This window comes from Lemur catta, chromosome 9 (assembly GCF_020740605.2).
Source record: "Lemur catta isolate mLemCat1 chromosome 9, mLemCat1.pri, whole genome shotgun sequence".
In the NCBI taxonomy this organism is placed as follows: domain Eukaryota; kingdom Metazoa; phylum Chordata; class Mammalia; order Primates; family Lemuridae; genus Lemur; species Lemur catta.
Window position 1 is genome coordinate 41,416,305 of NC_059136.1, and position 25,511 is coordinate 41,441,815.

Here is a 25,511-nt window from a genome sequence, read left to right on the forward strand (position 1 = left end):
GTTTTTCTTATTCTCTGGACTAAGTCAGGAGAAGTTATGAAGGCTATATGAGGACACTCAGAAAGAAGTGCATGTAAGAGTAGAGGCAGAGATTGGAGCGACACAGCTACATGCCAAGGAACGCTGGTAGCCACCAGAAAGAAGCTAGGAAGAGTTAGGGAGAATTCCTCCCTAGCACCTTTAGAGGGAGCGTGGCCCTGCAGACACTACAGGTGATTCACCTATAACCCAAGCCCCAAAGTCTCACCATTGAGACTACTGTACATTGGCTCTGATGAGTGTCCCAAAGCTGAACCTGGCACTTGGGGCTTTACTGGGTCATATAAGTCCAGAGCCAGTTTCAGAACTTGACAGGGGGAACAAGCTTGAAAGTACTGACTGCTTTGTTGGTTGTTGGGAGAGCTAGCATATAAAAATAACACCTTCTCTAGTGTCCCTTGGTCAGACTATATTTTTCATTCCATCTTTTTCACCCTACTTTAACATTTTTCATCATTGTCTTAACACTCATCAAATAGGATGCATCACCCAGTCTCCGGTTCTCATTAAGCCACCCTTGAGTTCAACAGGTGATCCAGGTGCCAAACAACCTGGGAATTGTAAGAAATTAGTTCTATAAATATGAAGCTGATGCTCCCACAGAACGGTTTTCTGAAGCGTCTTTTTCTAGCCTTTTTTCTCGTCCTACTTTGCCTTCTCTTCCTTTTCATTCTCCTTTTCACTCAGATATAGATGTTTTGTCTGGCTCTTGATTCACGGGTCTTAGGGATTGTTCGGGACAAGCTAGAAGAGAGTTGGAGATTTGAGTGGCCTTGCTTAATTAACACTTTCCCTGCATTCCTGTGGCCGCATTGAAATGCTGTTCCTCTTCTTCTTGTGGTTAGATGGAGATAATCTTTATCTGTCTCCCTGGGAGTTGGTGCAGGGACTAATTATCCACTGTTTGCAAAGCATTTGGAAGTTGATCAATGTTAATTATTATTACACTGATATCGTGTCCTTTGCTGTAAATACGTAGCAACCTGAGGTGAAACAGACTTAAAGTAAAGAGTTATTGAGATAACCATGATCTCCAACACAAAAGTAGCAATGGACCTTCTTCTTTCATGAACTTTTCCACTCTGCATTAGTCACTCTCCCTCCATCTACACCTTTCTTCCTGCTTGGTAGAGCTGCAAGAAAGAGCGCACTTGAGGTGAGCAAGGGGGCAGCTTCACATTTTGGGTACCCACCATGTGGGAAGTACTTTATACACATTGTCTCTTTGATCCTCACAAAATGTGCATGGGAGGCCATTCTTGTTGTGTAACTTGTCAGCGAACACATGCTTATAGCAGTGAAGTAATCTGAGTTAAGTAATCAGCTGGGAAGTGGCAAAGCCAGATTTTGAAGACATAGTATTTGTCTCTAAATACTATGAGCTCTTCCTGCCATGCATTCTCAAGGAGAAAATAGAAAATAAGTTTGTTGGGAAGAGTGAGTTGGTATGAGAGCGGGGAAAAATGGACTCATACATTGTTTTTTTGCTCTAGGAACAGAGTATACTGAACAAAGAAGAGCTGTAAAGGAAGAGTTCTAGTATTAATAGCTGAAGCAGTTCCAGCTGGCCTAGTAGCAGGGAATTTTAAACTTAAAAAAATGATTGGGTTTTGAAGTTGAAGAAGCCTTAGCAACAATTCAGTCCCATCATTTGGCAAATGAGGACATTCTGACCTGGCAAAGGTCTTTAATCTGATATTCACTATTCTTACCTTAATGTAATAGTAAAAAATTAGCTGATATATATCTTAAGGCTTGCCTACTTACTATGTGCAAGACACTTTTCTAAGCCTCTATTTGTATTAATTCATTTAATCCTTACAACTCTGCCTAAGAGGCAATGGTATCATTCTTTTCTTTGGAAATACCTACAAAAGAGACACAGAAAGGTTTCGGTAAAACTTTGAAAGTAATGTGAAGATCCTAGGTATTTTAGGAAGGACAAGATGAGTTTTCGAATTGTATTCTAAGGATTGCTAACAATGACACTCACAGGTATGACATAAAGAGACTTGGATGCCAGGATCCCAACCAGAATGTGACCCCATAGAAACTCTCCTTCAATTGTTTTACGGATTGTTCTAGGACTTGTGATTTAATCTGAACAGAGGGATCAATGAATTTAAAGAGTTTGGAAGTCCCTGAACTAGATGATTTATGAGACCTGTCTCAAATTGAGGATTCAGTGATTCCACTTCCCACAATTCCTACTAGTAACTTCTTACTACCACCTCTTAAATTCTTCTTGCCATTTTGTAAACCTTTCCTCTCATGCTTTGCAGAAATGAATATGCGGACGGGGTTTAGCTCACCAAAGTTGTGCTTGGGAGTAATTTCAGAATTGAATGGTTTTCAGTTTCTGTTTCCTTTCCTTCATCTTCTTCATTAGAACATGATCAGTTCTTGACAAACTGATGACTGCAGCATCCAGGGCAGGAAGCTGGGACAGAGACGGACCCTTCACATCTGTTTCAGGTGTCATGTTTTAATAAAGTGCAGACACCACCCCAGAACTGTCGCATTAACACTGGAATGTCTTTGGGTGCCAGGAAAGCTGGATTTGTAATGAAAGTTGTCACTAGGATAATACCACAAACACTTGAGCTTGACAAAAAAAATTATCCTTCAATGGCTTGAAATAATGAGGCTTATATAGCACAAGATATGCTTTTAAAACCTTGTTCTTGAACATAATGTTTTTTTTTTTTCCCCTTAGAAAGTCATTTGTCCTCATGGGAAGCCTTCTACCCCTAAGCATTTACATAGTATTAAAATGACAGCTCTGCACACAGGAATGGTGGAAAATACCCACTCTAAGTATTCTCACAGCAGAGTTTACCATATCCACACAGGGCTCTTCAACAATCTACAAAATGTTTCAGGGCTCTGGAATTATTTAAACCTACATATTAAACATACACTTGACATGTTGGTGAGTTTGTGATTCCACCAGTAAGTAGGTCTGCATTTTACTGTTGGTATTTACTGGTGAGGTTTATTTTGCAAACTTAATATTGTTATTGAAGAATGATGTTTAGTCATTTTTACATTTAAATGACTGATTCTGGTCAAAGTTAATGGATCGGATCTGACTAGGTGAGTAAGATAGTCACTTTGGGAGAATCATTTGTAGCTTCTCCAATCCTATTTAATGAGCTGGAAAAGCAATTTACTAAGTTTAATGTAGAAGGTGGAAAAAATTTATTTGGAACCTCCCCTCTCAAACACTTTTTGCCTTGAGACCATAGTTTATTCACCTTGTAGGGTCTGGTACATTGCCTTCTTTAATGATTCATTTTGATTTCTTGAAGATGCTGTTGTTCTGTTGGGGAGGGAAAGAAGCCTTACAAAAGCAGTAAGCTAAAGCTAGATTTTTAAAATATATATAAAATTCATAAAGAGGGGGGAATAAGTCAGGCAGTCATTCACATTCTAGTATAAATAGCTTTATAGTTGGAAATCTCTTCTTTAGAAATGGAGTTTTTGTTTGGAATTGTTGGAAGGAAGGCAGATAAAGCTGTTCACCATGCGATGAATTCTTACCAGGAGAACTTTGGAAAGGATGGGAAGAGAAGGTATTGAAATTGTCAGCACCAAAGATATTCTTGACTTGCCTTATAATTTTTCCAAAGGAAAGTCATTGCCTTATCATCGTGATGCCATTTCCAAAAGGACACCTTTTTTGACATGTTTAAAACTGGTGGGTCTGCCACAATTTCACTATCTTATGTTTTACTGAGGGCTTCATCATCTTCCAGCTGCCATGCTAAAGGTGCATTTCACACGCTGTCTCATCCCCACTGTAACATTATGAAGTAAGTGCTACTTAGTAGACACTTAAATGCTGCTTATTCTGTACTGCACTGAGCATTTCACAAATTTTAACTCATTTAATCTCTATAACAACCCTCTGTTATAGGTGCTGTTATTTCCCATTTTACACAGAAACTGAGATAAAAAGAAATTATTTGACTTGCCCCAAACTTCAAAGCTAGTAAATTGTGCAACACCGCAACATCGATTTGTGTTCATTGTGTTCAGGCCTTTTTTAGAGACAAAGTCTTACTCTGTTGTCCAGCTAGAGTGCAGTGTAGCTTACTGCAACCTCAAACTCCTAAGCTCAAGTGGTTCTCCTATCTCAGCCTCCCAAGTAGCTGGGACTATGGTTGCACACCACCATGCCCAGCTAATATTTCTATTTTTTGTAGAGATGGGGTCTTTCTCTTTCTCAGGATGGTCTCGAACTCCTAACCTCAAGTGATCCTCCCGCCTCAGCCTCCCAGACTGCTAGATTACAAGTGTGAGTCGCCATACCCGGCCTGTTCAGGCCTTCTATCTAACTCCAGAGTCGGCACTTGTCACCACGGTTGTATATGATGTTATCCTTATCAGTAAGGAAAGGGAGGCACAGAGAATAATAACTTGTCCAAAGTCACACAGGCAATAAACAACAGAGCTGGGACTCAGACTCAGGCATCCGATATGTAGAAATTACAAAACTCAGTCCTTACACCATCCTTCACATCATCTCTACTTGCATCACTCATTCCTAGTACACTGGTCCTGGGTGTTAGCTTAAAGCAAAAGCCACACACATGTGCTTCTGCCCCAATACAGATGCCCCTGTTGAATTTAAGATACAGCAATAAATAATAAGAACAGAAAGGGAAGGAATTAGTGTTATCATTTATTTAGCTACTGCCTAGGTTAATTCTGAATAGATTTTGAGTTGCAGCTTATTATGAGAGGATTAAATCCTCACTGAATTAGTTGCCAGTGTCAAAGAGAATCTTAACCTCATCTAGAGCAGTGCTTCATAATCTTTAATGAGCATATGAGTTACCTGAAGATTTTGTTAAAATGCAGATTCTGATTCAGCAGAGCTGGATGGGCCTGAGACTCTGCATTTCTAGCAGGCTCCCAGGTGACGCTGGTGCTACTGGAACATGGCCTGTGTCTTGAGTAGAAAGGCTAAAGCATAGAGATTTTCCAAAACAAGTGTAAAGATTTATTCCAGGGGTCCAGAGTTCAAATTGGAGGGAGAGCATTTTCATAGCTGGAAGAACATTTTAGGTTGTAAACACTGGGCCAAGGAAAATGGCTCATGGGATAAGATCCAAGCTACACAGGCTCTGGATTGGAGGGACTTTAAAGGTCATCTGGCCCAATGATCGATCCCTACTGATGCTTTAATCCTTTCACATCCACGCCAGGTCATCTCAGCCCTTGAGTTAAAGAGTTATCTGTGGTGAATGGCACTGAACATTCAACAGAACAAGAGAAATGTCAAGATGGTCCTTGAATCATAGAACCAAAGACTCAGGGAAGAGGCTACAAAGTTTCACCCTGTCTGGGTAGACACTTGCCTCCATAGTATATTTCTCAGAGCTTTTGGATATTTATTTAAAAACTTTCAAACCTTACCATTTCATAGTAAAAACAAGTACACTGTACCAGAGAATCAGCTTGGAGTGCTTTTTCCCCCAAGCCTTTGCCTCCCACTGTGAAGTAAAGATTCAGGGCTGACTGGCAGGTGAGAAACAGTGACACGTGTGGCAGCTGGGCTGCTTCTTGGCTGTCGTGACTATACGTCCCCAGGGCCCTTGACAGCAGATATTTTCAAGAATCAGGAATCATGAGATCATGATCGGGTTCTTTCCATTTTGATTTTATAACCTGAATCAAAAGACATTCCTACTGTTAGGTCTATTGATTGGAGTGATTCCAACTTCTCTTTTCCAATCACCCTTTTCTTGGGCTTTTGTTTGACAGTTCTCTGCTTTTTGTTTCAGGTGCCAGGGGAGAGCGAGAAACAGTGGAAACCAGCCCTGGTTGTACTCACGGAGAAAGACCTTTTAATCTATGACAGCATGCCACGGAGGAAGGAAGCCTGGTTCAGCCCAGTTCACACATACCCTCTTCTTGCCACCAGGTAGCCATGGCCTTGTGTTTGGGTAGGATGTGTTTGCAGTTTGGTACTATTTTAATCAATTACAATTATTTCAACACACTGTATTACTGCTTACTATTGCTGCAGGGGCTGAAAGCTCCTTAAGAATGTAGTCATACATTTTTAGCCAGATAGATTAATTACCATATGTGGCATCTATGGACAAACATGAGGCAACACAGAAACAAAGAAAAAAATCCCAGTCTAGCCACCTTCCTGGGTCTCCATCTCATTCCCTTTGAAATGAACTAGACACATGAGTTTGCAGTCTTGAAGTCCAAGTAGAATCAATCACCAAGCAAGAGTCTTCACTTGGTGGCACAAAAGAATGTCATACGGGCATGTCCCACTGTGCTTTTGAAGGTGTGCTCAGCATGAGATCCCAGAACAAGTTCTTCCTTAGTTATGTAACACTGCCTGTGGAATGTGGCTGCCCGGTTTTGTCTGTTTCTTAGGTCCTTCGATGCACATTTATTATTCATGTGAAATACAGTCGGTTTTTAAAAAAATATATTAAAATAATGATTGACATGCAAAAGGCTTTACATATTTAATGTATACAATTTGATCAATCTGGAGACAAGTATATAGCCATGAAGCTGTCACCACAATCAATACCATAAACATATCCATCACCTCCAAAAGTTTCCTCATGCCCTCTTTATTTTTTGTGATAAGAACACATAACATGAGATCTACCCTCTGAGCTAGTTTTTAAGTGTGTAATACCATATTGCTAACTATAGGGACTATGCTGTACAGATCTCTAGAACTTATTCATCTTGCATGGCAGAAACTCTATACCCTTTGCCCAGCACATCCCCATCTCCCCCTCCCCCCAGCCCCTGGAAACCACCATTCTACTCTCTGCCTTTATGCATTGGACTATTTTAGATTCCTCATATAAATGGAATCATATAGTATTTGTCCTAATGTGTCTGGCACATTTCACTTAGCATAATCTTCTTCAGGTTCATCCATGTTGTCAAATATGGCAGGATTTCTTTCTTTTTTAAGGCCAAATAATATTTATTAGTATATAAATACCACATTTTCTTTCTCTGTTCATCTGTAGATGGACATTTGGAGGCATCACAACTTCCTGATTTCAAAATATATCACAAAGCTATAGTAATCAAAACTGTATGGTACTGGCATAAAAACATATAGACCAGTAGAACAGAATAGAGAGCCCAGAAATAAATTCACCCATTTATGGTCAACTGATCTTTGACAAGGGTGCTAGGAATACATAATGGGGAAAGGACAGTCTCTTCAATAAATAGTGCTGGGAAAACTGGATATACACATGCAAAAAATGAAATTAAACACCTATCTTATATAAACCCAAAAATCAACTCAAAGTAGATAAAAGATTGAAACACAAAACCTGAAATCATAAAACTCCTAGAAGAAAACACAGGGGAAAATTTTCTTAACATTGGCCTTGACAATGATTTCTTGGCTATTGCACCAAAAGCACAGGCAAAAAAAGCAAAAATAGATCAATGGGATTAAATCAAACTAAAAGGCTTTTGCCTGGCAAAGGAAACAATCCCAAAAAGGTAAAGGCAACCTACGGATTGGGAGAAAAGATGTGTAAACCACATATGTGATAAAGAGCTGACATCCAGAATATGTAAGGATGTCCTACATCTCAATAGCAAAAACCCAAATAACTCAATTTAAAAATGAACAAAGAACCTGAATAGGCATTTCTTCAAAAAAAACATACAAATGGTCAACAAGTAATATGAAAAGGTGCTCAACATCACTAATCATCAGGAAAATGCAAATCAGAACCATAGTGACATATCATCTTACATCTGTTAAGATGGCTATTATCAAAAAGACAAATGATAGCAAGTGTTGGTGAGGATGCGGAAAAAAGGGAACACTTGTACATTATTGGTCGGAATGTAAAATGGTACAGCCACTCTGGCAAATAGTATGGGAATTCCTCCAAAAATTAAAAATAGAACTACCATAGGAGCTAGCAATCCTCCTTCTGGGAATGCATCCAAAAGAATTTCAATCAGGGTTTCAAAGAGATACCTACACTCCCATGTCCATTGCAGCTTTATTCACAGTAGCCAAGACATGAAATACAGTCTTAATGTGTCATATCCTTGTCCCTTTCTTTGAAGGCCTATATCCTGAGAACAAAAGTGAATCAAACCTGAATCTTGCCTTCAAGTAGCTGACAATTCCCAGACCCGACTTCTGTTGCCAGCTGTATGCACTTTGTGACAATAGGCTGTTTTCATTCCTTCTGTGCCTTTCTTTGCCTATAAGTTAAGCATGCTAACGTAATGTTTGTGGCCTTCCTGGCCTGATGCTTGGCAGTATTGGGCCCTCAGATGTCTGTTGAATGAATTATTGAGCAATGTGGGACATACTTTGGAAGGAATTTAGTCCCGTGGTTTCGTCCAACAGAAAAAGCATAGTGGACTGAGGTTTGGGGGCATCTGTCCTGAGCAAGAGATGGACAGAAAAAGACAGGTTCCCAGTCCTGGAAACTAAGGTGCCAAACAGGTTATAGTCAAGGCTCAGGTGCGGGGAGAAGAATGAGGCCCAGTAGCAAAGCAAGAAGTATTAATAACACAAGATTAAATGACAACCATTAATGGAGCTGAAACTCCTGAAAAATCTTTCTTACTTCTAGTCATGATTGATAATGCAGACCAGCAAGGGTGACCTAAAGCTGAAAATTATTAGCCCCAGCAGTGAATAGAGGAGATTTTCAGGGGCTAGGAACCAGGCCTAGATCACTTAAAAAAAAATAATAATAATAGGTAATTTAATTTTTGAGCCTCCAAACTTCAAAATCTTTGATAGAATGGCTATTAATGTACAATACAGCATTATAATAAAACCTCAATAATCAGAATCTAAACATCCTTAAATGTTCATACAATGACTCAGGCTACGCCTTGGGGCCCATTCAAATGCAGCCCAATTGCTATTGCTTTCTGCAATTTATATTAATAATACATCCACAGTCCTCATCCGTGGGCGATGATTTTCAGATTCTGAGACATTTCCACAGCTGAAACCAAAGAAGGATTGGACTACAGTCACTGTATTCCAGTTACTAAGAAGGCAAGTTGGACTCAGTCCTTTTGAAATGCTTTCAGGAATAAAAGTTGAAATAAGGTAGAATTTCTAGAACTCTAATACAACATGAAAATAAAATTAACTCTAGTACATAGCTTTATTTTTTCTTTCTTTCTTTCTTTTTTTTTTTTTTAATGATTGTTTGTTTATTTTTTTAGAGACAAAGTCTTGCCTAGGCTAGAGTTAGAGTGTAGTGGTGTCATCATTGCTCACTGCAATTCACAACTCCTGGGTTCAAGCAGCCCTCCTGCTTCAGCCTCCCAAGTAGCTAGGACTGCAGGCGTGTGCCACCATGCCTGGCTAATTTTTCCTTTTTTTTGGAGAGACAGGTTCTCACTATGTTGCTCAGACTGGTCTTGAACTCCTAGCACCTAGCAGTCCTCCCGCCTCAGCCTCCCAAAGTGCTGCACCTAGCCCACAGCTTTCTCCCCACAGTTTCTGGGCATTCTGACCAATGAAGACAGCTTTTTCATTCATTCATTCATTCATCAACATTTATAATTCATCTACTATGTGCCAGGAGTTATTAATATAACTGGGGCAAGAGATAGAGAGGTGAAAAAACTTCACACTTGTGAACCCCTCATTGCCACGCCATGCCATGCCAACCTGTATTGATGTGTAGGGATATGCAAGGCACCCTTGGGAGCAGAGACAGCAAAAAATGCCTAACTCACAGTGAAAGTCATGTTTTGGTTTTATTATTATTATTTATTCGGGATATTATGGGGGTACAAACATTTTGGTTACATGTAATACTGTTTGCCCCGCCCAAGCCAGGGCTGCAAGCGTGTCCCTCCCCCGTACAGTGCGCTCCGCTTCCATTAGTTGTGGGTTTATCCCCACACCCCTCCCTCGATCGGCACCCGGTGAGTATTACTACCATGTGAACACCTTAGTGTTAGACGCAGGAAAAGAAAGTCATGTTTGAATTGAAGCCTGAGAGGACTCACCCGAGGAACAAGGGGTGGGTACCCGAGATGGATGGATGTGGGCATTCCAGGCTCAAGGGAGACGCAAGCGCAGAGCTCATGCAGTACTGGAGGCGGGGAGTCAGAGCACTGTATGGCCTTGGGGCTTGAGGGGGAATGGATCAGAGACTTGCTAATTACCCAGCATTTAACTCAAGTTACCTCCTACAGCCCTTGTATCCTTCCTGCAAGGCCTATGTTAGGGTAGTATCTTACAGGTTAGGAACCTGAGGCTCAAAAGAGTTAAGAAATTTGCCCCAGGTTATGTAGCTTCTAAGAGGCAAAGCAGGATTCTAGCTCCTCTGGGGCTGTGAGACTGCATACCTGTGCTTGGTACCTGTGGAGACTGCCATGAGATGGGAGGAAGACTTTTCATTATATGTCCTTTTGTGCCCTTTGACGTTGGAACCACAGAGAATGGTAGGAGTCATTGGAGTTGTTAAGCATCATAGACATGATCTGGGAAGGTATTTTTACCTTTGGTATCAAATAACAAATGTCCAAGGGGTGACTGCTGAATCCAAACAATTTTCAGTGATCTCTATCCCATGGTGAAGAAGAAAAATAAATGAAAATAAAAGTAAATTTCTGTGAGGACACAAAGTACTCAGCTACAGGAAGATCAGGAGTCGCTATTATTTTCTCAGCTTTCCCGTGGTGTAACCGGGTTTAGAACTGGGACTTCAAACCCTCAGGAAGACTTGGAAAGACTGAGAAAGGCTCTGCCTTAGGTCTGGTTCTTCAGAGGCAGAACAGGAGACCAGGACTGATGTGGAAGTGAGTTATGAAGCAAGTGCTCCCAGGAAAGACCTGGAAGGGCAGAGGGGAAGGACAGGCAGAGGGAGAAACCAAGGGAGGGTGTGATTTCAGGTGAAGTCTTAGGAGCTTGAGAGTTGCACTGCTCAACATGGTAGCCACTAGCCACATGGGGCTATTTAAATTAATTCTGTTTAAATAACATTTAAAATTCAGTCCTTTAGACTCACTAGCCACATTTCAAGTGCTCAACTTGTAGATAGAGGCTTCCATTTTGGATGGCACAGATCTAAAACATTCTCATCACCACCAAAAGTTCTATGGGACAGCACTGCCCTAGAGCATATAAATGACTCCTTCTTAGCTTGTCCTGACTCAGGCAAGTGACTGGACTTGCACATTCCCACAGAAGTCCCTCAAAAGCTAAGGCTGCCCATGGGGATCTCAGCTCACAGGCTCTTCTGGCTTGTTTGCACAAGCAGGAAGGTCCTGGGTGTAAGCGCTTAAAAGCAAAGGCCCCAGAAGGAGGGGCAGGTGTGCAGAAACGGTGGGATCTGAGAAGGTTTGGGTGGGGCACTGAAGATATCTGTCACAGGCTCACAGGTGACAGGGATGCTGGGTCTGGGCTATAAGCAAAGCACATGAATAGCTTAAACCCATAAGCCTGCATCCAATGTGGAAATAGGAAATGGAAGCCCCTTCAGTGCATAACTGTGGTCATTTAGAACAGAAGATGCAGCATTTAAAAAATCAACGTCTACCATCTAAATGTACAGGAGACCCTGGTGCGATTCTCTTTCCAACTCACTGTCCTGCTCCCAAATTATCCAGCCTAGCCACTAAATTGCAGAATGAAACTTTATTGTATATGTGTCTTAGCCCTATGAGGAATGATAAAATTAGGATCCCCAGCTGGTAGCCTGTGAGGCAGATGATGTCCAGGATGCTGTGGTGGCACTGGCTGTTCCTCCTTTCTTCATGGCCTCAAGCTAGTAGGTAACCATTTGCCTGCTCTGAGCCACAGCCGGAAACACAAGAGTTGGGAGTTTCCATCCTAGGCTTCCTCCCTCCAGAAACGGACTTAGCCCCAGACTAATCACCCCACCTCTCTCTTTCAGAGTCCTTATCTGTTAAATGCACTCAGTAGAATGTCCTTGTCTCCAAAGCCAAGGGGAAAATATACTTTGGTAAAATAGGTTTTTAGCTGACCTTTTGGCTTGAGCATGAGCCACCATAGTTTGGTTGTTTTGGTCCTGGTCGGCTTCTTTCCAAGTCCCTGTGGTTGCACACAGAAAAAGACTTTTGGAAAACAAACAATGAAAAAAAGGCCCCCTCCCTTCCTTGTACAATGATGCTGGGGAAATGTAGCCCCTTTGCAGCTCCCAGCTGGGCTTCCCAGCGAGTTGCTGTGGGAGGCAGGGTTCACTCCAGCTAAAATGGAAGCTGTTCTCTCCTTGCAGATAAAGGCGGCCCTCTGAGGTAGAAAGAAGGCTGGGCTGAGGCTGTTGGTTTCTGGCAGAGAGGTCCCTGCCAGAAGTGGTAGCTGTCAAAGGGAAACAGAATCCTTCCATTGCAGAAGTTACCCCAGAACTTCCATTGGCCACTTCCCTAGCCACTTATGTGAGTTCATCAAGTGACTGATTTACTTCCCATGTGTTGTATGTTCCATACAGTCTCATGTGGCCCTGCATCCTTTGTATATGAGCACTTGGGCATGTAGCCTGTCTAGTAGCATTATTTGTCTTTGTATATTTCTAAAGAAGGGGAGCCATGTCTTTTTAAAATTTATTTTTAAAATCTTTTATTGAGTTTTAATTTATAAATGGTAATATGCAGAAATCTCAAAAATACACCTTAATTAAATTTTTACTTATGGATATAGAGCCATGTCTTTTAAAACTTTATTATAAGGTGTCTACTAATTAATCATCCTGGGTGATATTATCAAGAAGGCCACCGTAATAACCATTTTCAAAATCAGTCAAGCTGATAACAAACCAGTGGCTGGTCCTGTGGGGCATAGAGCAAGGCCAAGTGCAGCAGGTAGATTCTATCGGGGTTTGTAACCCTTGCCCACTGTAAGAATCACCTGGCTGCTTATTAAGGTTCAGGTCCCCAGGACCATGCCTTGGATATTCTGGCTTAGTAGGCTGGGTTGGGAGTCAGGAGTGTTTGTTTTTAACAAGTATCAGGCAAATGTAGTACTCAAGGTTACCACTTTTAACCCTCACAAGCCTATGAGGTTAAGGTTTTATTCCTATATTCATAGATAAGTAAACTGAGGAACTATTAATAAGAGGTTGTACAGTCACACAACTAGTAAGAGATGGACCAGAGATTCTGATTCTACCTCTGATTCTTAACTACTATTCTATGCAGCCTCCCTAAAGCATGTCCTTACGTCCTAGAGTTTCAATGGCTCTTTGAATTTACTGAGTGTATCTTGTAAATCTTTTCCCTCCTGACCACTTAATCCTGCAATAGGTGCCCACCCATTCCAACTAACAATGGAGGAAAGTGTTGTCCCAGATCACACAAAGTGAGGACAGAGTTGTGAATAGTATCAGAGACCTTCAGTTTCTACCTATGCCTTACCCAGCAGCATGAGTACTACTTGGAAATTTGCTAAACAAGCAAATTTTCAGTCCCACTCCAGACCAATTGAATCAGAATCTCTAGGGGTGGAGCCCAGGCCATCTGTGATTTAAGGAGCTCTCCAGGTTTCTGAGAACCACTGGTTTAGAAGACTATGCACTGCTACTACGCATTCTCCCAGGATTTGTGGTATCTCAGTCCATTGGGGCCACTATAACAAAATACCTTAGACTGGGTGATTTATAAATAATAGAAACTGGGGGCTGGGAAGTACAAGATCAAGGTGCCAGCAGATTCCATGTGTGGTGAAGCTCACTCTCAGCTCCGTAGATGGTGTCCGGTGCTGCATCCTCACCAGGTGGAAGGGCAGAAGGACAAAAGAAGGGACTAACAGACTCCCCAGGACTTTTTATAAGGGCACTAATCCCATTCATGAGGTCAAGCCCTCACGACTGAATCACTTTCGGGGCCCCACCTCTTAATACATAGGGGATTAAGTTTCAACATGAATTTTGGAAGGACACAAACATTCAAATCACGTATTGTGGGAGGGGAACTCCTCAGCAAGAATGTGGTTCTTTTTTCCCTGTGGTCTGTCACAAGCACAGTTTTGCCTCATGCTGTGGTGACCACTGATGGATCAGTTCAAAGGCTGTCCTGACTCCAGGTGCTCACAGAGTCAGCCGCAGCTGCTAAAATGTGGTGTATTGCTGCCCTTCTGTTTCACTTAGATGGTCTTCTAGCTAGCATTATTTTGCACTCTTTCTTTGCTTCACTCTTTCTTTACAGAGTGTTGTGTCACATGGATGCTCCAGAGCACAAGTTCTGGAAACTTAACAACATGGCTCCAAATCCTAGCTTTGCTACTTACCAGCTTAGGACTGTTGGGCAAGTTTTGTAATCTGTTCTTGCCACATGTACAACATGTATAATATGTGTACCTACCTAACAGAGCTATTATAAGGGTTACAATATAAAGTGTTTGGAATAGTGCTTGAGACATGGTAAGTGCCAAATAAATTTAGTTATTATTACTCTAACTTTTAACCCCTTCTCTATTTTGGAGTTCATATGTACATTGGCTGCATTTTTTAAACAACTCCATCACACTGAAAATTTGTGACCAGCTAAAATCCACAGGTCATCATCATAGCACTTTCTAAAAAGCTTTTAAAATCTATCTTGTTAGCAAAAACTAAAAATAGAAAGTAAGCAGATAAAAAGTCTCCAAAAATATGTCCTTAAAGAATGGGAAACAATCACATTTACCGGTAGAGAGAAAAAACTGTATTTCACCGTATCAGATTTGAGACCTGGGTTCATGCCCCAGTTTTTCGAAGCTGCATGGCCATGAGCAACTAACTCACTTCTCTCTGATCTCAGTTTCCTCATCTGAGAAATAGGATCGTAATGTCTACTGCAGGGTGATTATAACTATTAAAATATGATGAAAGTATTAGTCGGTCAAAACAAAATACTATAGACTGGGTGGCCTAAACAACAGAAATTTATTTTCTCACAATTCTAGAGGCTAGAAGTCCCAAGATTAGCTGCCAGCCAGCATGGTCAGTTTCTGGGGAGGGCCCTCTTCCTGGGATGGACACCCTCTTTCTGTGTCCTCGCATGACCTCTTCTCTGTGTGTTCATGGAGAGAGAATGTGAGCTCTCTGGTGTCTTTTCTTAGGAGGACACTAATCCTATCATATCAGGGCCCCACATTTAACTTTAATTAGCTCCTTAAAGGCACTATCTCCAAATACAGTCCCACTGGGGGTTAGGGCTTCAACACATGACTTTGTGCGGGGGTGGGGGGGACACAATTCAGTCCACAGCAATGACATATGTACAGCCTTATTAGCATAAAATGCCTGGCACGACCTTCTTCCCTGTTAGTCCCCTTCTCTTCCCCGTAGCAGTGCTGGAGAGCCTTGTTCAGAATGTCAGAGGCAGTCTCTTCCCTTGCACAAGAAGATCTGGCTGGGACTGTAGCCAGTAGGAAACAGGTTTCTTCTAAATCGAGTTACTGCTTAGACAGTTCATAGTTGATTTGTTTATTTGTTTGGGTTTCTCTTTTTAGGCCCAGGCACATCTAATTTATATTTTTCTGGAAGATGAAAATTTGATTGTGTTTCATAGCAGTGGCACCAGAAAAGCTCACATGTTCTTGGTGTCGCCTGCTATGCAAGGAAGTTTATGAGCAGCCATCTCTCCCGTTGACACACTTCGATGGTGCCTCGTGTATCGATGGTGCGATTTATAGCAGTGCACTCGGGAAGTTTGCAAACATGTTGTAATTTTAGCGATTCTCATCCCTCAGCTTTTTATGAGTCCTTGAGAGAACAATTTTTGCCTAGCCAAAGTTTATTTGATATTGCTGAACATTAAAAAAAAAAAAGTACATGTGCCCAAATGGAGTAAGAGTGTTGGTTTTTTGTCACTGTCGTCATAATTGGCAAATGAGATGTGTCTGCAGAAAGCAGGGATTAAGGTCGCAATATTTCTGGAATTCTAGAGGAGGTTTAACCCAGAAATTCTGCACACCCAGTCCCAGTGGATGGCAGAAGTTTCAGAGACACAGAGCTTGTAAAAACAGTGACGCTGCTCTGAGCCCGGTTTGCTGACCTGTGGGCCTGAAAGATGGGCGTGGGTAGGCTTGAAAGGGGAACTGTGTACTTCTGTACTCCTGTGCCACTTGCAAGCCAAGGATGCTGTGCATTTCTACTAAACGTGATGGGTAATTTGGGGTGCCTAAGGAACTAACCTGCTTCTAAGTGCTAAAAGTAGTTGCTGCCTCAGGCCAGCCTTGGAAATTTTAGGAGCTCTTTTCACTAGGGAAGTCTGGCCAATTGCATTTGTCAAACATGAAATTAGTCAGTCTGTGGTTTTCTTGCTGAGCCTGGGAGGCATCCTCACTCTTAGGGCATGTGGGTGTATCCCATGGGCATTCCCTGGGGTGGCATGAAAGGGTCTATATGCTCAAGGATCTGTACCCTGTCAGACCGAACACTGTGAGGTTTGCCTTCCACATCCTGCCATCCCATTTGTCCCTGCTCTCGCTCTAGTCCTCCCTCCTGCTAACCCTGAGCTACTCAGGATTGGTGGGTGAGAGATAAGCAGAGTGAGGAGACCCATGGACTTTGGAATCAGACAAACCAGGAGTCCAATCCTGAGACCTCCACTCGCAGTGTGACCTTGGGCAAAGTATCATTCGCTCAGAATATGAGTCTCCTCTTCTGAATGAAAGAGCCAACAGTATCTTCTCCTTCATACAGTTATTGGTAGGACTGATTTAGATAATATTAATATACGTAACTGGTAAGCATACAACTGAGATATAATAAGTGATTGATAAATTATAGCGATTGCTAAGATCAGAGAAAATAATTTAAAGTATGAATAACTAGTAAGTAATTTGACATATTTGACTCTATAAGTAACACTGCATTTTATCAGGAACTCCTCTTAAATCAGAGTCATTGAGCTGAGGTTAATGAAGAGTTGTTGGCTTTTTGGAGGGAGTAGGGAGGCTGGGATAGAGGTGGGGAGACTGGAATGCCTGAGCTCACGGCACAGAGCTCTCTCTGGATGCCACTTGTGACGACACTGCAGGCGGGAGGCCTATGGATGGGTCCCTCCTTGGGGCAGGAATGTTCAGTTCAATTTAAAAAACTTTTAACAGGTTCCTGTTAGTGGCCAACGTTGTAGTCAAGGCTGATGGTAGGACAATAAAAAAAGGCAAACTGTGAGAGATGTAAAAAGCCAAGTGTTGCAAGAGCTGATTGCTCGGCTTATTCGCCCATGGTTTTATTTTTCCAGTAAAATAAGATGAATTTTAGTTGTCATTACCTTACATGGAGAAGTTCTTAAAGATCTTTTTGTAATTCTATACACACCATGGCATATGTTGAACTAATTAAAGCATAAATAGGACAAGGGAATATGTACGAGTTAATTAGAAGATTTGAAGTTTTATTTAAAAATTACAGCTCTAAGCCAGGTGCAGTGGCACACACCTATAGTCCCAGCCACTTGGGAGGTTGAGAAGCGGGGAAATCACTTGAGGTCAGGGGTTCAAAGCCAGCCTCGGAAACATTGCAAGACCCCATCTCACAAAAAATTATATGTATAGCTCTAAGAGTGCTAAATAATAAAAAGACAGTTAACTTCAAAGGAAAAATTTCCAAAGACATTGGACTATCATGCCATGAGAATTCCATTAGGTTATACATCTCATTTACCTCTGGAAAAAAGCAGCACATGGATAAAGTAAACCCATGGACCTAAAGTTTTCATTATACTCTTTCCCTTCAGTTTCCTTCCCCTTCTATAGTTGTTGAACCAGAAAGAGTGATGGAGAGAGAATCCCTGTGCAATGGACAGAGACTGGACTCTGTAGTCCTATGGACCCGGGTTCAAATTCTGGACACTGAGATTCTGAACAGCTACTTTACCACATAGAACCTGGGATTCCTTGTTCATAAAGTGGAACTCATGATACCACTTTCAAAGAGCTGTGTGGAAACTAAATGAGATGATACATGAAAACATCCTTTCACATGGCGAGCATCCACTGTCCTTCATCCGTGTTACTGCTGGCAGTTGGCCATGACAGGTCGTAGGGCCACAGAGAAAGGTGTGGAGGACAACCACTTGTTTCTGAAAATCCACCTGGATAATGCCACTAAATAGTCAAGAATTGGCTCCAAGCTGTTCCTTCTCCTGCATTAAGTTGGTCTTTGCTTATAGTCAATATCCTTCAATAATATCAACTTTCTAAAAGATGGGACCTTGCCTGACTTTCACCACCATGTTCAGATGAAAGAAGTTTAGAAGATATAAATGAGGCAATTGATTGGCTATTTCTAGCTGGGGGGATATGGTGGGTGAGGAGGTCCTGGGAAGCCTCTCCCACCTGACAGTTTGGTACTTGTTAATGATTCTCTGCCCCTCACTTCTTTCCTAAGGCGTTTGTTGACTACCATGCTCCATTAGGGGTGGCCAGTGGATGGAAGTATTTGAGATCACCAGAACCATTTAAGGGATCTGACCAGTTGCTTCTTTCCTTCTTCTTCTTCTTCTTTTTTTTTTTTTTTTTTGGTGCCTTGCATTGTGGCATCTGCTGGGAGATGCTAATTACAGCAATTAAGTAAAATGAGGATGTAATATTGCTTAGCAACCCAGTTACCTAATATGTAATTTTACTAATTTGGCTGAATCTGTGTGCTGCAACTGTTTTTGTTTTAATTAAGGATATTAATAATAATGTTTTTGTATGGAACATTTTATGCAACATTCTCTAATACCTCTCTAGAATTAAATTGATGCATAAGCATTTCTTATGAGACAGGTTTTTTTGTTTTGGTTTTGGTTTTTGGTTTTTCGCAAAACCAGTCAGGCTAAGGGGCCTATCTGGGGATCCAGAAACAATATGCAATTCAGTACCTCAGTTGTTGGTAGAGAGAAAAACACTTGGCCCGATCTCCTGCAGGAATGAGCTCCCATAGGTCTTGGACAAAGATCTGACCTGAAAGTGGTCTTGTCATACAGCCAGTCTGAGCCTTATGGAATCTGCCACTTTGGGCATTTGAAGTAATTTTAAGACATTTTGTATTTTCTCTTCATCTGGTTTAGGGACCCATTTATATACAATTCTTTAAATTGGATCCATGCTGGCCATGAATAAGAAATCTTAATGACTTTTGCTTTTTTAAAAAAATCATCAACTTCTGTCCCCTAGACTGAAAAAGCTAACTCTAACTCCCTAAGACTACCAAGTTACTACTGAAATCACCAGTCGCTAAAGAAAAAACAGGAAATGGATGCTAGGCTATTCTCATAAAACATCTCATACCACTCACATTTCAAGAACACTCTTCCAGGGCTGAATTCATCTGGAAATTAGCAGTAAGTGTGTATAAACCCAAATTTTTTGGATTTAGCATTAGCTACTGCTTTGTGTGGCTGAGGAGGTGAGGTTTGGAGAGGAGTCGCATAGCAGTCATTAATTACAAACTTGTTGAACTTCATCCTCTTTGTATTCAAGCCATTAATTTAAGTCATTTACTTAAGAAGTATTTACTGGGTGCCTGCTATGTTCCTGGAGCTGTTCTAGATGCTAGGGATATAGCAGAGAATAATCAAATAAAAATTCTTGCCCTAACGAAACTTGTGTTCTAATGATAATAAAGGCTATTACTATATATTCTGTGCCAAGCAATGTTCCATGCAGTATTCATATATGAACTCATTTAATCTTCACAGCATAACCGTGAGGCAGGCATATTATTATCCCCAGTTTGGATGGAGTTGAGAAAAATAAGGCAAAGAGAGTTTAAGAAAGTTGCTAAGGTCACATAATAAGTGCAGAGCTGGGATTTGAATCCAGATATCTGACTGCTGCTCTACCTTTTCACACCTTCATTCTGTTACCCCTCTCTTATATTATGTGGTCCTATTCATTTTTTTCACTTATCCACCCTCCTGGCTAATAGGAAATGTAAAATCTTTCTGGGGTTTGTGGCTTTGCTTCCAGCCATGGAATGTGCATCTGAATTTTGTAACCAACCAATTTTTGTAAGGAACAAAGCATGTCCTTGGGCTTCTCAAGCAGTTTCAGATAATACTTAGAAATTGGGTGTGAACTGCAGCTTGAAGCCTATCCCAGGGTGCCAGTATTTTTTTCTGGTTGGATAAGAAAGTTATCTTCTCTTGAGAGACAGCATTTTCTTGGTTGCTATAGTTTAGTCCCTGCCACAGATAAGAGACAGATGGTCACATTTTTCAGGATACACAAATAGCATAAAATGTAAAATAATTAAAAGATAAATAATAGCAATTTCAGAGCCCCCTGGGACTGCAGACCCAGACAGATCTTTGGGAATAATCTTGGGAGGAATGTAAAAAGACCGTTCCTGGCAGAAGGGGAAAAACTCAGGCAGACAAATTTTAGCCCTAACTTTTTCAAATGTCCAAATGATGACTTTTAAAATCTTAATGCCCAGCTGACATTTACTTGGCACCTAGTTTCCAGAGTCTGGCTATAGTAATGTGTTCCCAAGTGTGGCCTTCAAGTAGACAGCCCATTAGGAGGTCCTTTCACTGGCCCCAAATGTCAGAGCATTTCAAAATAGATCAATTTTGTGTGTATGTGTGTGCATACTTTGTCTTACAAAGTTGAATTCACATTTTAAAAACTTTTTGAGAAACTTGCATTTGTGCAGTTACCCAGCCAACATGTTTTGAACACCTGCCATGTGTCAGGTAGAGAGCTAGACACCACCGAATCAATGAGAGAGGAGACCAGGCTCCTACCCTGAAAGGGAATGAGGTTTAGTAAGGGAGAGGAGGTGGTAATTGTGCAACAGTGGGGTAATGGGTTGATAATGACGTGTGGGAATACCGAAGAGGGACACCCACCTCGAGAAGGAGATCAGATAGTGATATGCTTAGTCCTGAGCTCCACTAGATCACTTTGCTGTCAACAGCAGATGTGTTTCCCCCACCATCTTCTTACCCAGGAGCTGTCAACTTTGACACATGAACAACCCTTGCAGAGTGAGCATCCAAGAACCCCTGTTGGCTGCCAACTTAGGCAGTCTCAGCCTTGCTGGAAGGGCTCCTATCTCATCTCAGCTTCCCAAGAAGCAAATCATCTGTTCCAAGTGTGTTTCTCCCCAGATGGGCCAAGGTCCAGGGATGGCTTTTGGGGGGAGAACACTCTCTAACATTTCTGGGAAGTCAATTACCAGCCCATGCTTGATCTTTTTCTCTCTTATAAGGACACAGCCTTATTGGATTGCGGTCCAACCCTTAGGACCTCACTTAATCTTTATTACCTCCTTGTGGGCCCTATTTCCAAATACAGGCATTGGGCTTCCACATGTGAATTCTGTGGGGACATAATTCAGTCCCTAACAGTGCTCCATAAATATTTGTTGGATGTATCAGTTAGTGAATGGCAAAATCTTTGTTGATTTAATTCATGAATTAGTGATTTTTGGTGTTCAGTTGGAAGGAAGGGAGAAGGTACTTGAACAGAGTGGGAAACTCTTCTGTGGCCCCTTGGAACACCCCTGAATCCAAAAGGATCTTAAACTTACAGGTCTGTGTCTCTCTTGTCTTATTTGCTGGAGGACAGTTTGTTTGTGTAAGGGATTAATGAGGACACAGGTGTATGTTTCATCCCACATGGATCAGTTAACTTCATTCTGAGAAGGGCTCTTCCATAGCCACAGCCTGCAGCTATTAGGTTTTAGGAGCTAGACATGGTCAATTTAGACTAACCCAGACAGACACAAACAAATGCAGGAAGCCATAGAAGAACATACCCAGAATTCCAGCACTGAATTGCCACTAACATTAAACAAACAACAAACAAAACACATACGACACACAGAAAATATATATATATATACACACATACATACACACACACACACACACACACACACATATTCAGTATCATGAAAGTCTTGATTCTAAAAATTGAAAGATTTGGGTTTATTCCAGTCTCATAGCCTTTTTACGTTAATCTTTAAATTGTGTAGCACAGTAAGTCTTCTCACTTAACATCAATGATAGGTTCTTGGAAACTGCAACTTGAAGCGAAATGACATATATAGAAACCAATTTCACCACAGGCTAATTGACATAAACAAGAGTTAAGTTCCTATGGCATATTTCTGGTCACAAAAATATCACCCAACTTCTAAATAAAGATCCAAAAACACTTCTAACATTAAACATTGAAATAAATGTGAGCTACACATACATTTAAGAAAGATGAAAGAGAACATTATTACTCAGATTTTGGTGAATCAGTGAGTGAGGGTGGTCATAGTGGTGGTGGGTTGCATCATGGAATAAATATCTGCAAAGTGAAGATTGTTAAGAGCACCTGACCACCACGCAGTTTAAAACGAACAAGAACAAATGAGGCAGGCTCCCTGTCCTGTGTTGTTTATTGTGCATCTGTACAATTATTGTGGATGTCACTAAGTTTTATCTGACAATCATTTGTCTTCATTCATTTATTCATTCATTTTCCAGCCCACTTATTCCAGTTGAGGGTGGCAAGTGGCTGGAGCCTGTCCCGGCAGCTCAGGGGGTAAGGCAGGCACCAGGCCTGGACAGGCCACCATCCCATCGCAGCGTGACTCAGACACACACCCATTCACTCAGACTGGGACCACATAGACACGTCAGTTCATCTCATAGGCACAGCTTTGGGATGTGGGAGGAAACCAGAGTATGGAAAAACCCACAGAGACATGGAAAGAACATGCAGATTCCACACTGACAGTGGCCCTGGCCAGGAATTGCTTTTTTTCCTCATCAACCATTACAATGAAACGTTGAACGAAGTGAGTTATTCAAAGACCTATCATATATGTTAGAGGAAATTTTAAGACTAAAAAAAGAAGAAATCACCCATAAAATTGTTCTACATTTTAATGATTTGTTTTCAAGCTTTTCTTTTGCACAGTTGAGTTACATTTCTAGAACTTTTCCATAGATATATGTGCATTTCCCACATTTGCATATAGTATTTATAAAATAATTTCAAGGTCTGTAATACTCCACCCAGAGGATGTGTACTTATATACAAACAGCAGGTAGCTGATATATCTCCCTGATTTCAATCTGGAAAAAGTATCCTTTTGTCACCAGCACACACACTAACTAGGTAGTGAAAAGACACTTTGCTTTATCTCAGAGTTTACATACCGTACTGTACGTCTCATTAAACCAGTATCGGTATATTCAAAAGAACACGTAATTCAACATGTCTGCTATTCCTCAGATGGCAAATCAACTTGGTCTTTAATATAAATATTAGACAATTTACATTCTCAACAGGTTAGTTGAAAAATCAATTTTTCCTCTTCCCTTTTCTTTTTAATCAATGAGAATTTTGTGATGAGATGGATAACAAAGAACACTGGTACTCCTCCCTCCAAACGCTTTCTTCATTGCTACTTCCCATGATACACTGGGCTCCCCCATCAAAGCCTCCCTGTTTGTGGTATTGGTCAGCCTGGGCTCTCTTGTGCCTTGTTATGTTCTATTAGTAATGTCATTCCTCATATCCTGAGCTACCAAGTGTGGATTTTCTAATAAATTTCACTTTTCCAGTTTTTATTGGCTTCAATTTTATAGTCTCTCTGGAAAAAAAAAAAAAAATTGGCGGGAAATTCACCAAAAGACAGCATTCTCCCTGAGAGTGGTACATCTTTTTCTCACTTTGCTTCTGTCACTGCAATATATTTATGCTGGCCGTGGGTTACGACAGAGTTGATATGCTCTGGATGGACCTTTAGGGGATGGAAAGTGAGAAAAAGGCCAATTTGTACTGCATGCTGACTCTGATGTACTAAATACTGAACTAAATGCTCTATATTTTATTGTATTTAATCCTAATTTTATGGTGTAAGAATTATATTTTTAAAATAAGAAAACTAAGTGTAGGGGTAGAGAATGGAAGTAATACCCATTGAGTACAAACCATATGCTAGTTTCTGTGCTAGGTACAGTACATAGATTATTTAATCTTCGCAACACTACCTTACCAGGCAGTGAAAAATTTAACAAATGGCAGATAGAATGGGGTTCTAATGTAGCTTTCTTATGCCTCGCAAACCTTTTCAGTTTAGTGTGCAACCTGCCAGCTGTGCCCAACTCATACAGATTTTAAGATTTTCAAAAGGAAGAGCTGTATAGACTTCTTAAAGCAGCTAAAACTTAAACACCTTTAAGTATAAAAACACTTTTGAGTAACTAAGAAGACAGTGTATACATTCTTACTTCCTATCAATACCTCTTCTTAATGCATTTTTGCCTGACCCTTAATCCCTTTAAAACCTATATTAGGTTTTAGAGAAATGTTTTTTATTTTATTTTTTTAGCCTCACTCAATTTTGAATCCTCTAGCAGCTTCTCAGTCACTCTTACTCACTGCTCATTACAAAACGCCCTTCTCCCTCCAAACGAATTGGACTCCATCTCTACTTGTTAAATCCCAGTGTTTGGGCTCCCATATCAGCAGCCATTTCCCCTCACACTGTTCTAGGATCTCCTTTGGATGAGACTCATACAGGACTGCCATATCTATAATGAATCTCCCAACCAAAGGCTTTTCAACTAATGTTTTCTTTGAGTTGGCGTTACAAGCTGCCCCTCTCTCCTAATTCTAACTTTGTAGTAAAAGAAAGTTCCTTGGAGTTATTTATACAAACTTGTTGCTAGAAATTCAACAGGCTATACTATGCTTTATTCCGCTGATAATTTTGTCTACACTATTTAGGTTTACAAGAGAAAATAAGCTTTTGGATTTCTTTTGTGCAATTTTTAACCTAGAGCTAACAAGCCCTTTGCCTAAGAAAATAACTCTCCCATCCTTTGTGTGGTTAGACACATGGCATTTCTCTAGCAAATGGGGAAGTGTTGCTTCCTGTATTAAAAGATAAGGCTGAAAATGCGGATCCCTGGAGAGAATTAACATTTACTAAACTATACTTACGCTATGCTGCAAATGGCTACTATGAGAGTCTCTCCTTAAAGGAGGTTGAGATATGAAAGAGTAAGAGAGAGCATGAGAGATCCAAGTGTTTCAAAAAAATAATAAAATAAAATAATAAAATAAAAATAAAATAAAACAGTGAGAAGTAGCACCCAGCACCTGCTCAGAAGGTAGCGCTCAGAGCACTTTGATTCTTCACCGTTTAAGTCTGGCTGTTCAGAAAATATTTATCGTGGAAGTCACATTTTATGTTGAGCGTAGGTTCTGAAGTCAATGTGAAAAGCTTCCATGGTAAATATTTCTCTTGAAAATTTCTTAAATGTCTCAAAAAGTGCAATTCTCTACCATTTCTCAAGAAGTCCTGCTTTGCCACTTCTCTCTTGAGCTTGATCAGAAACACCTATTGCTGTTTCTTCAATTGAGTTCCAAGTTGCTTGCATTTGGGGGTTCTGTGCATAAAAAAATGCACACCCGGAAGTACATTCAGTGCAGCCGGATGCTCCAAACTACAAGAGACACAGGGGCACTAAGTGCCCCAGAAACAATAGATTTCACGTGCCCATCT

The 25,511-nt window shown here is 40.9% G+C and overlaps 1 protein-coding gene across 1 annotated transcript in view; it reads left to right on the forward strand.

Annotated features, from left to right (window-relative positions):
• The window catches only part of SNTB1 (syntrophin beta 1), a 240,935-nt gene that overhangs the window by 203,534 nt on the left and 11,890 nt on the right, over positions 1 to 25,511 (forward strand). The window contains exon 4 of the mRNA XM_045561804.1: positions 5,832 to 5,971. Within this exon, the coding sequence (XP_045417760.1) occupies positions 5,832 to 5,971 (140 nt within the window). The remainder of the gene's footprint in view (positions 1 to 5,831; positions 5,972 to 25,511) is intronic.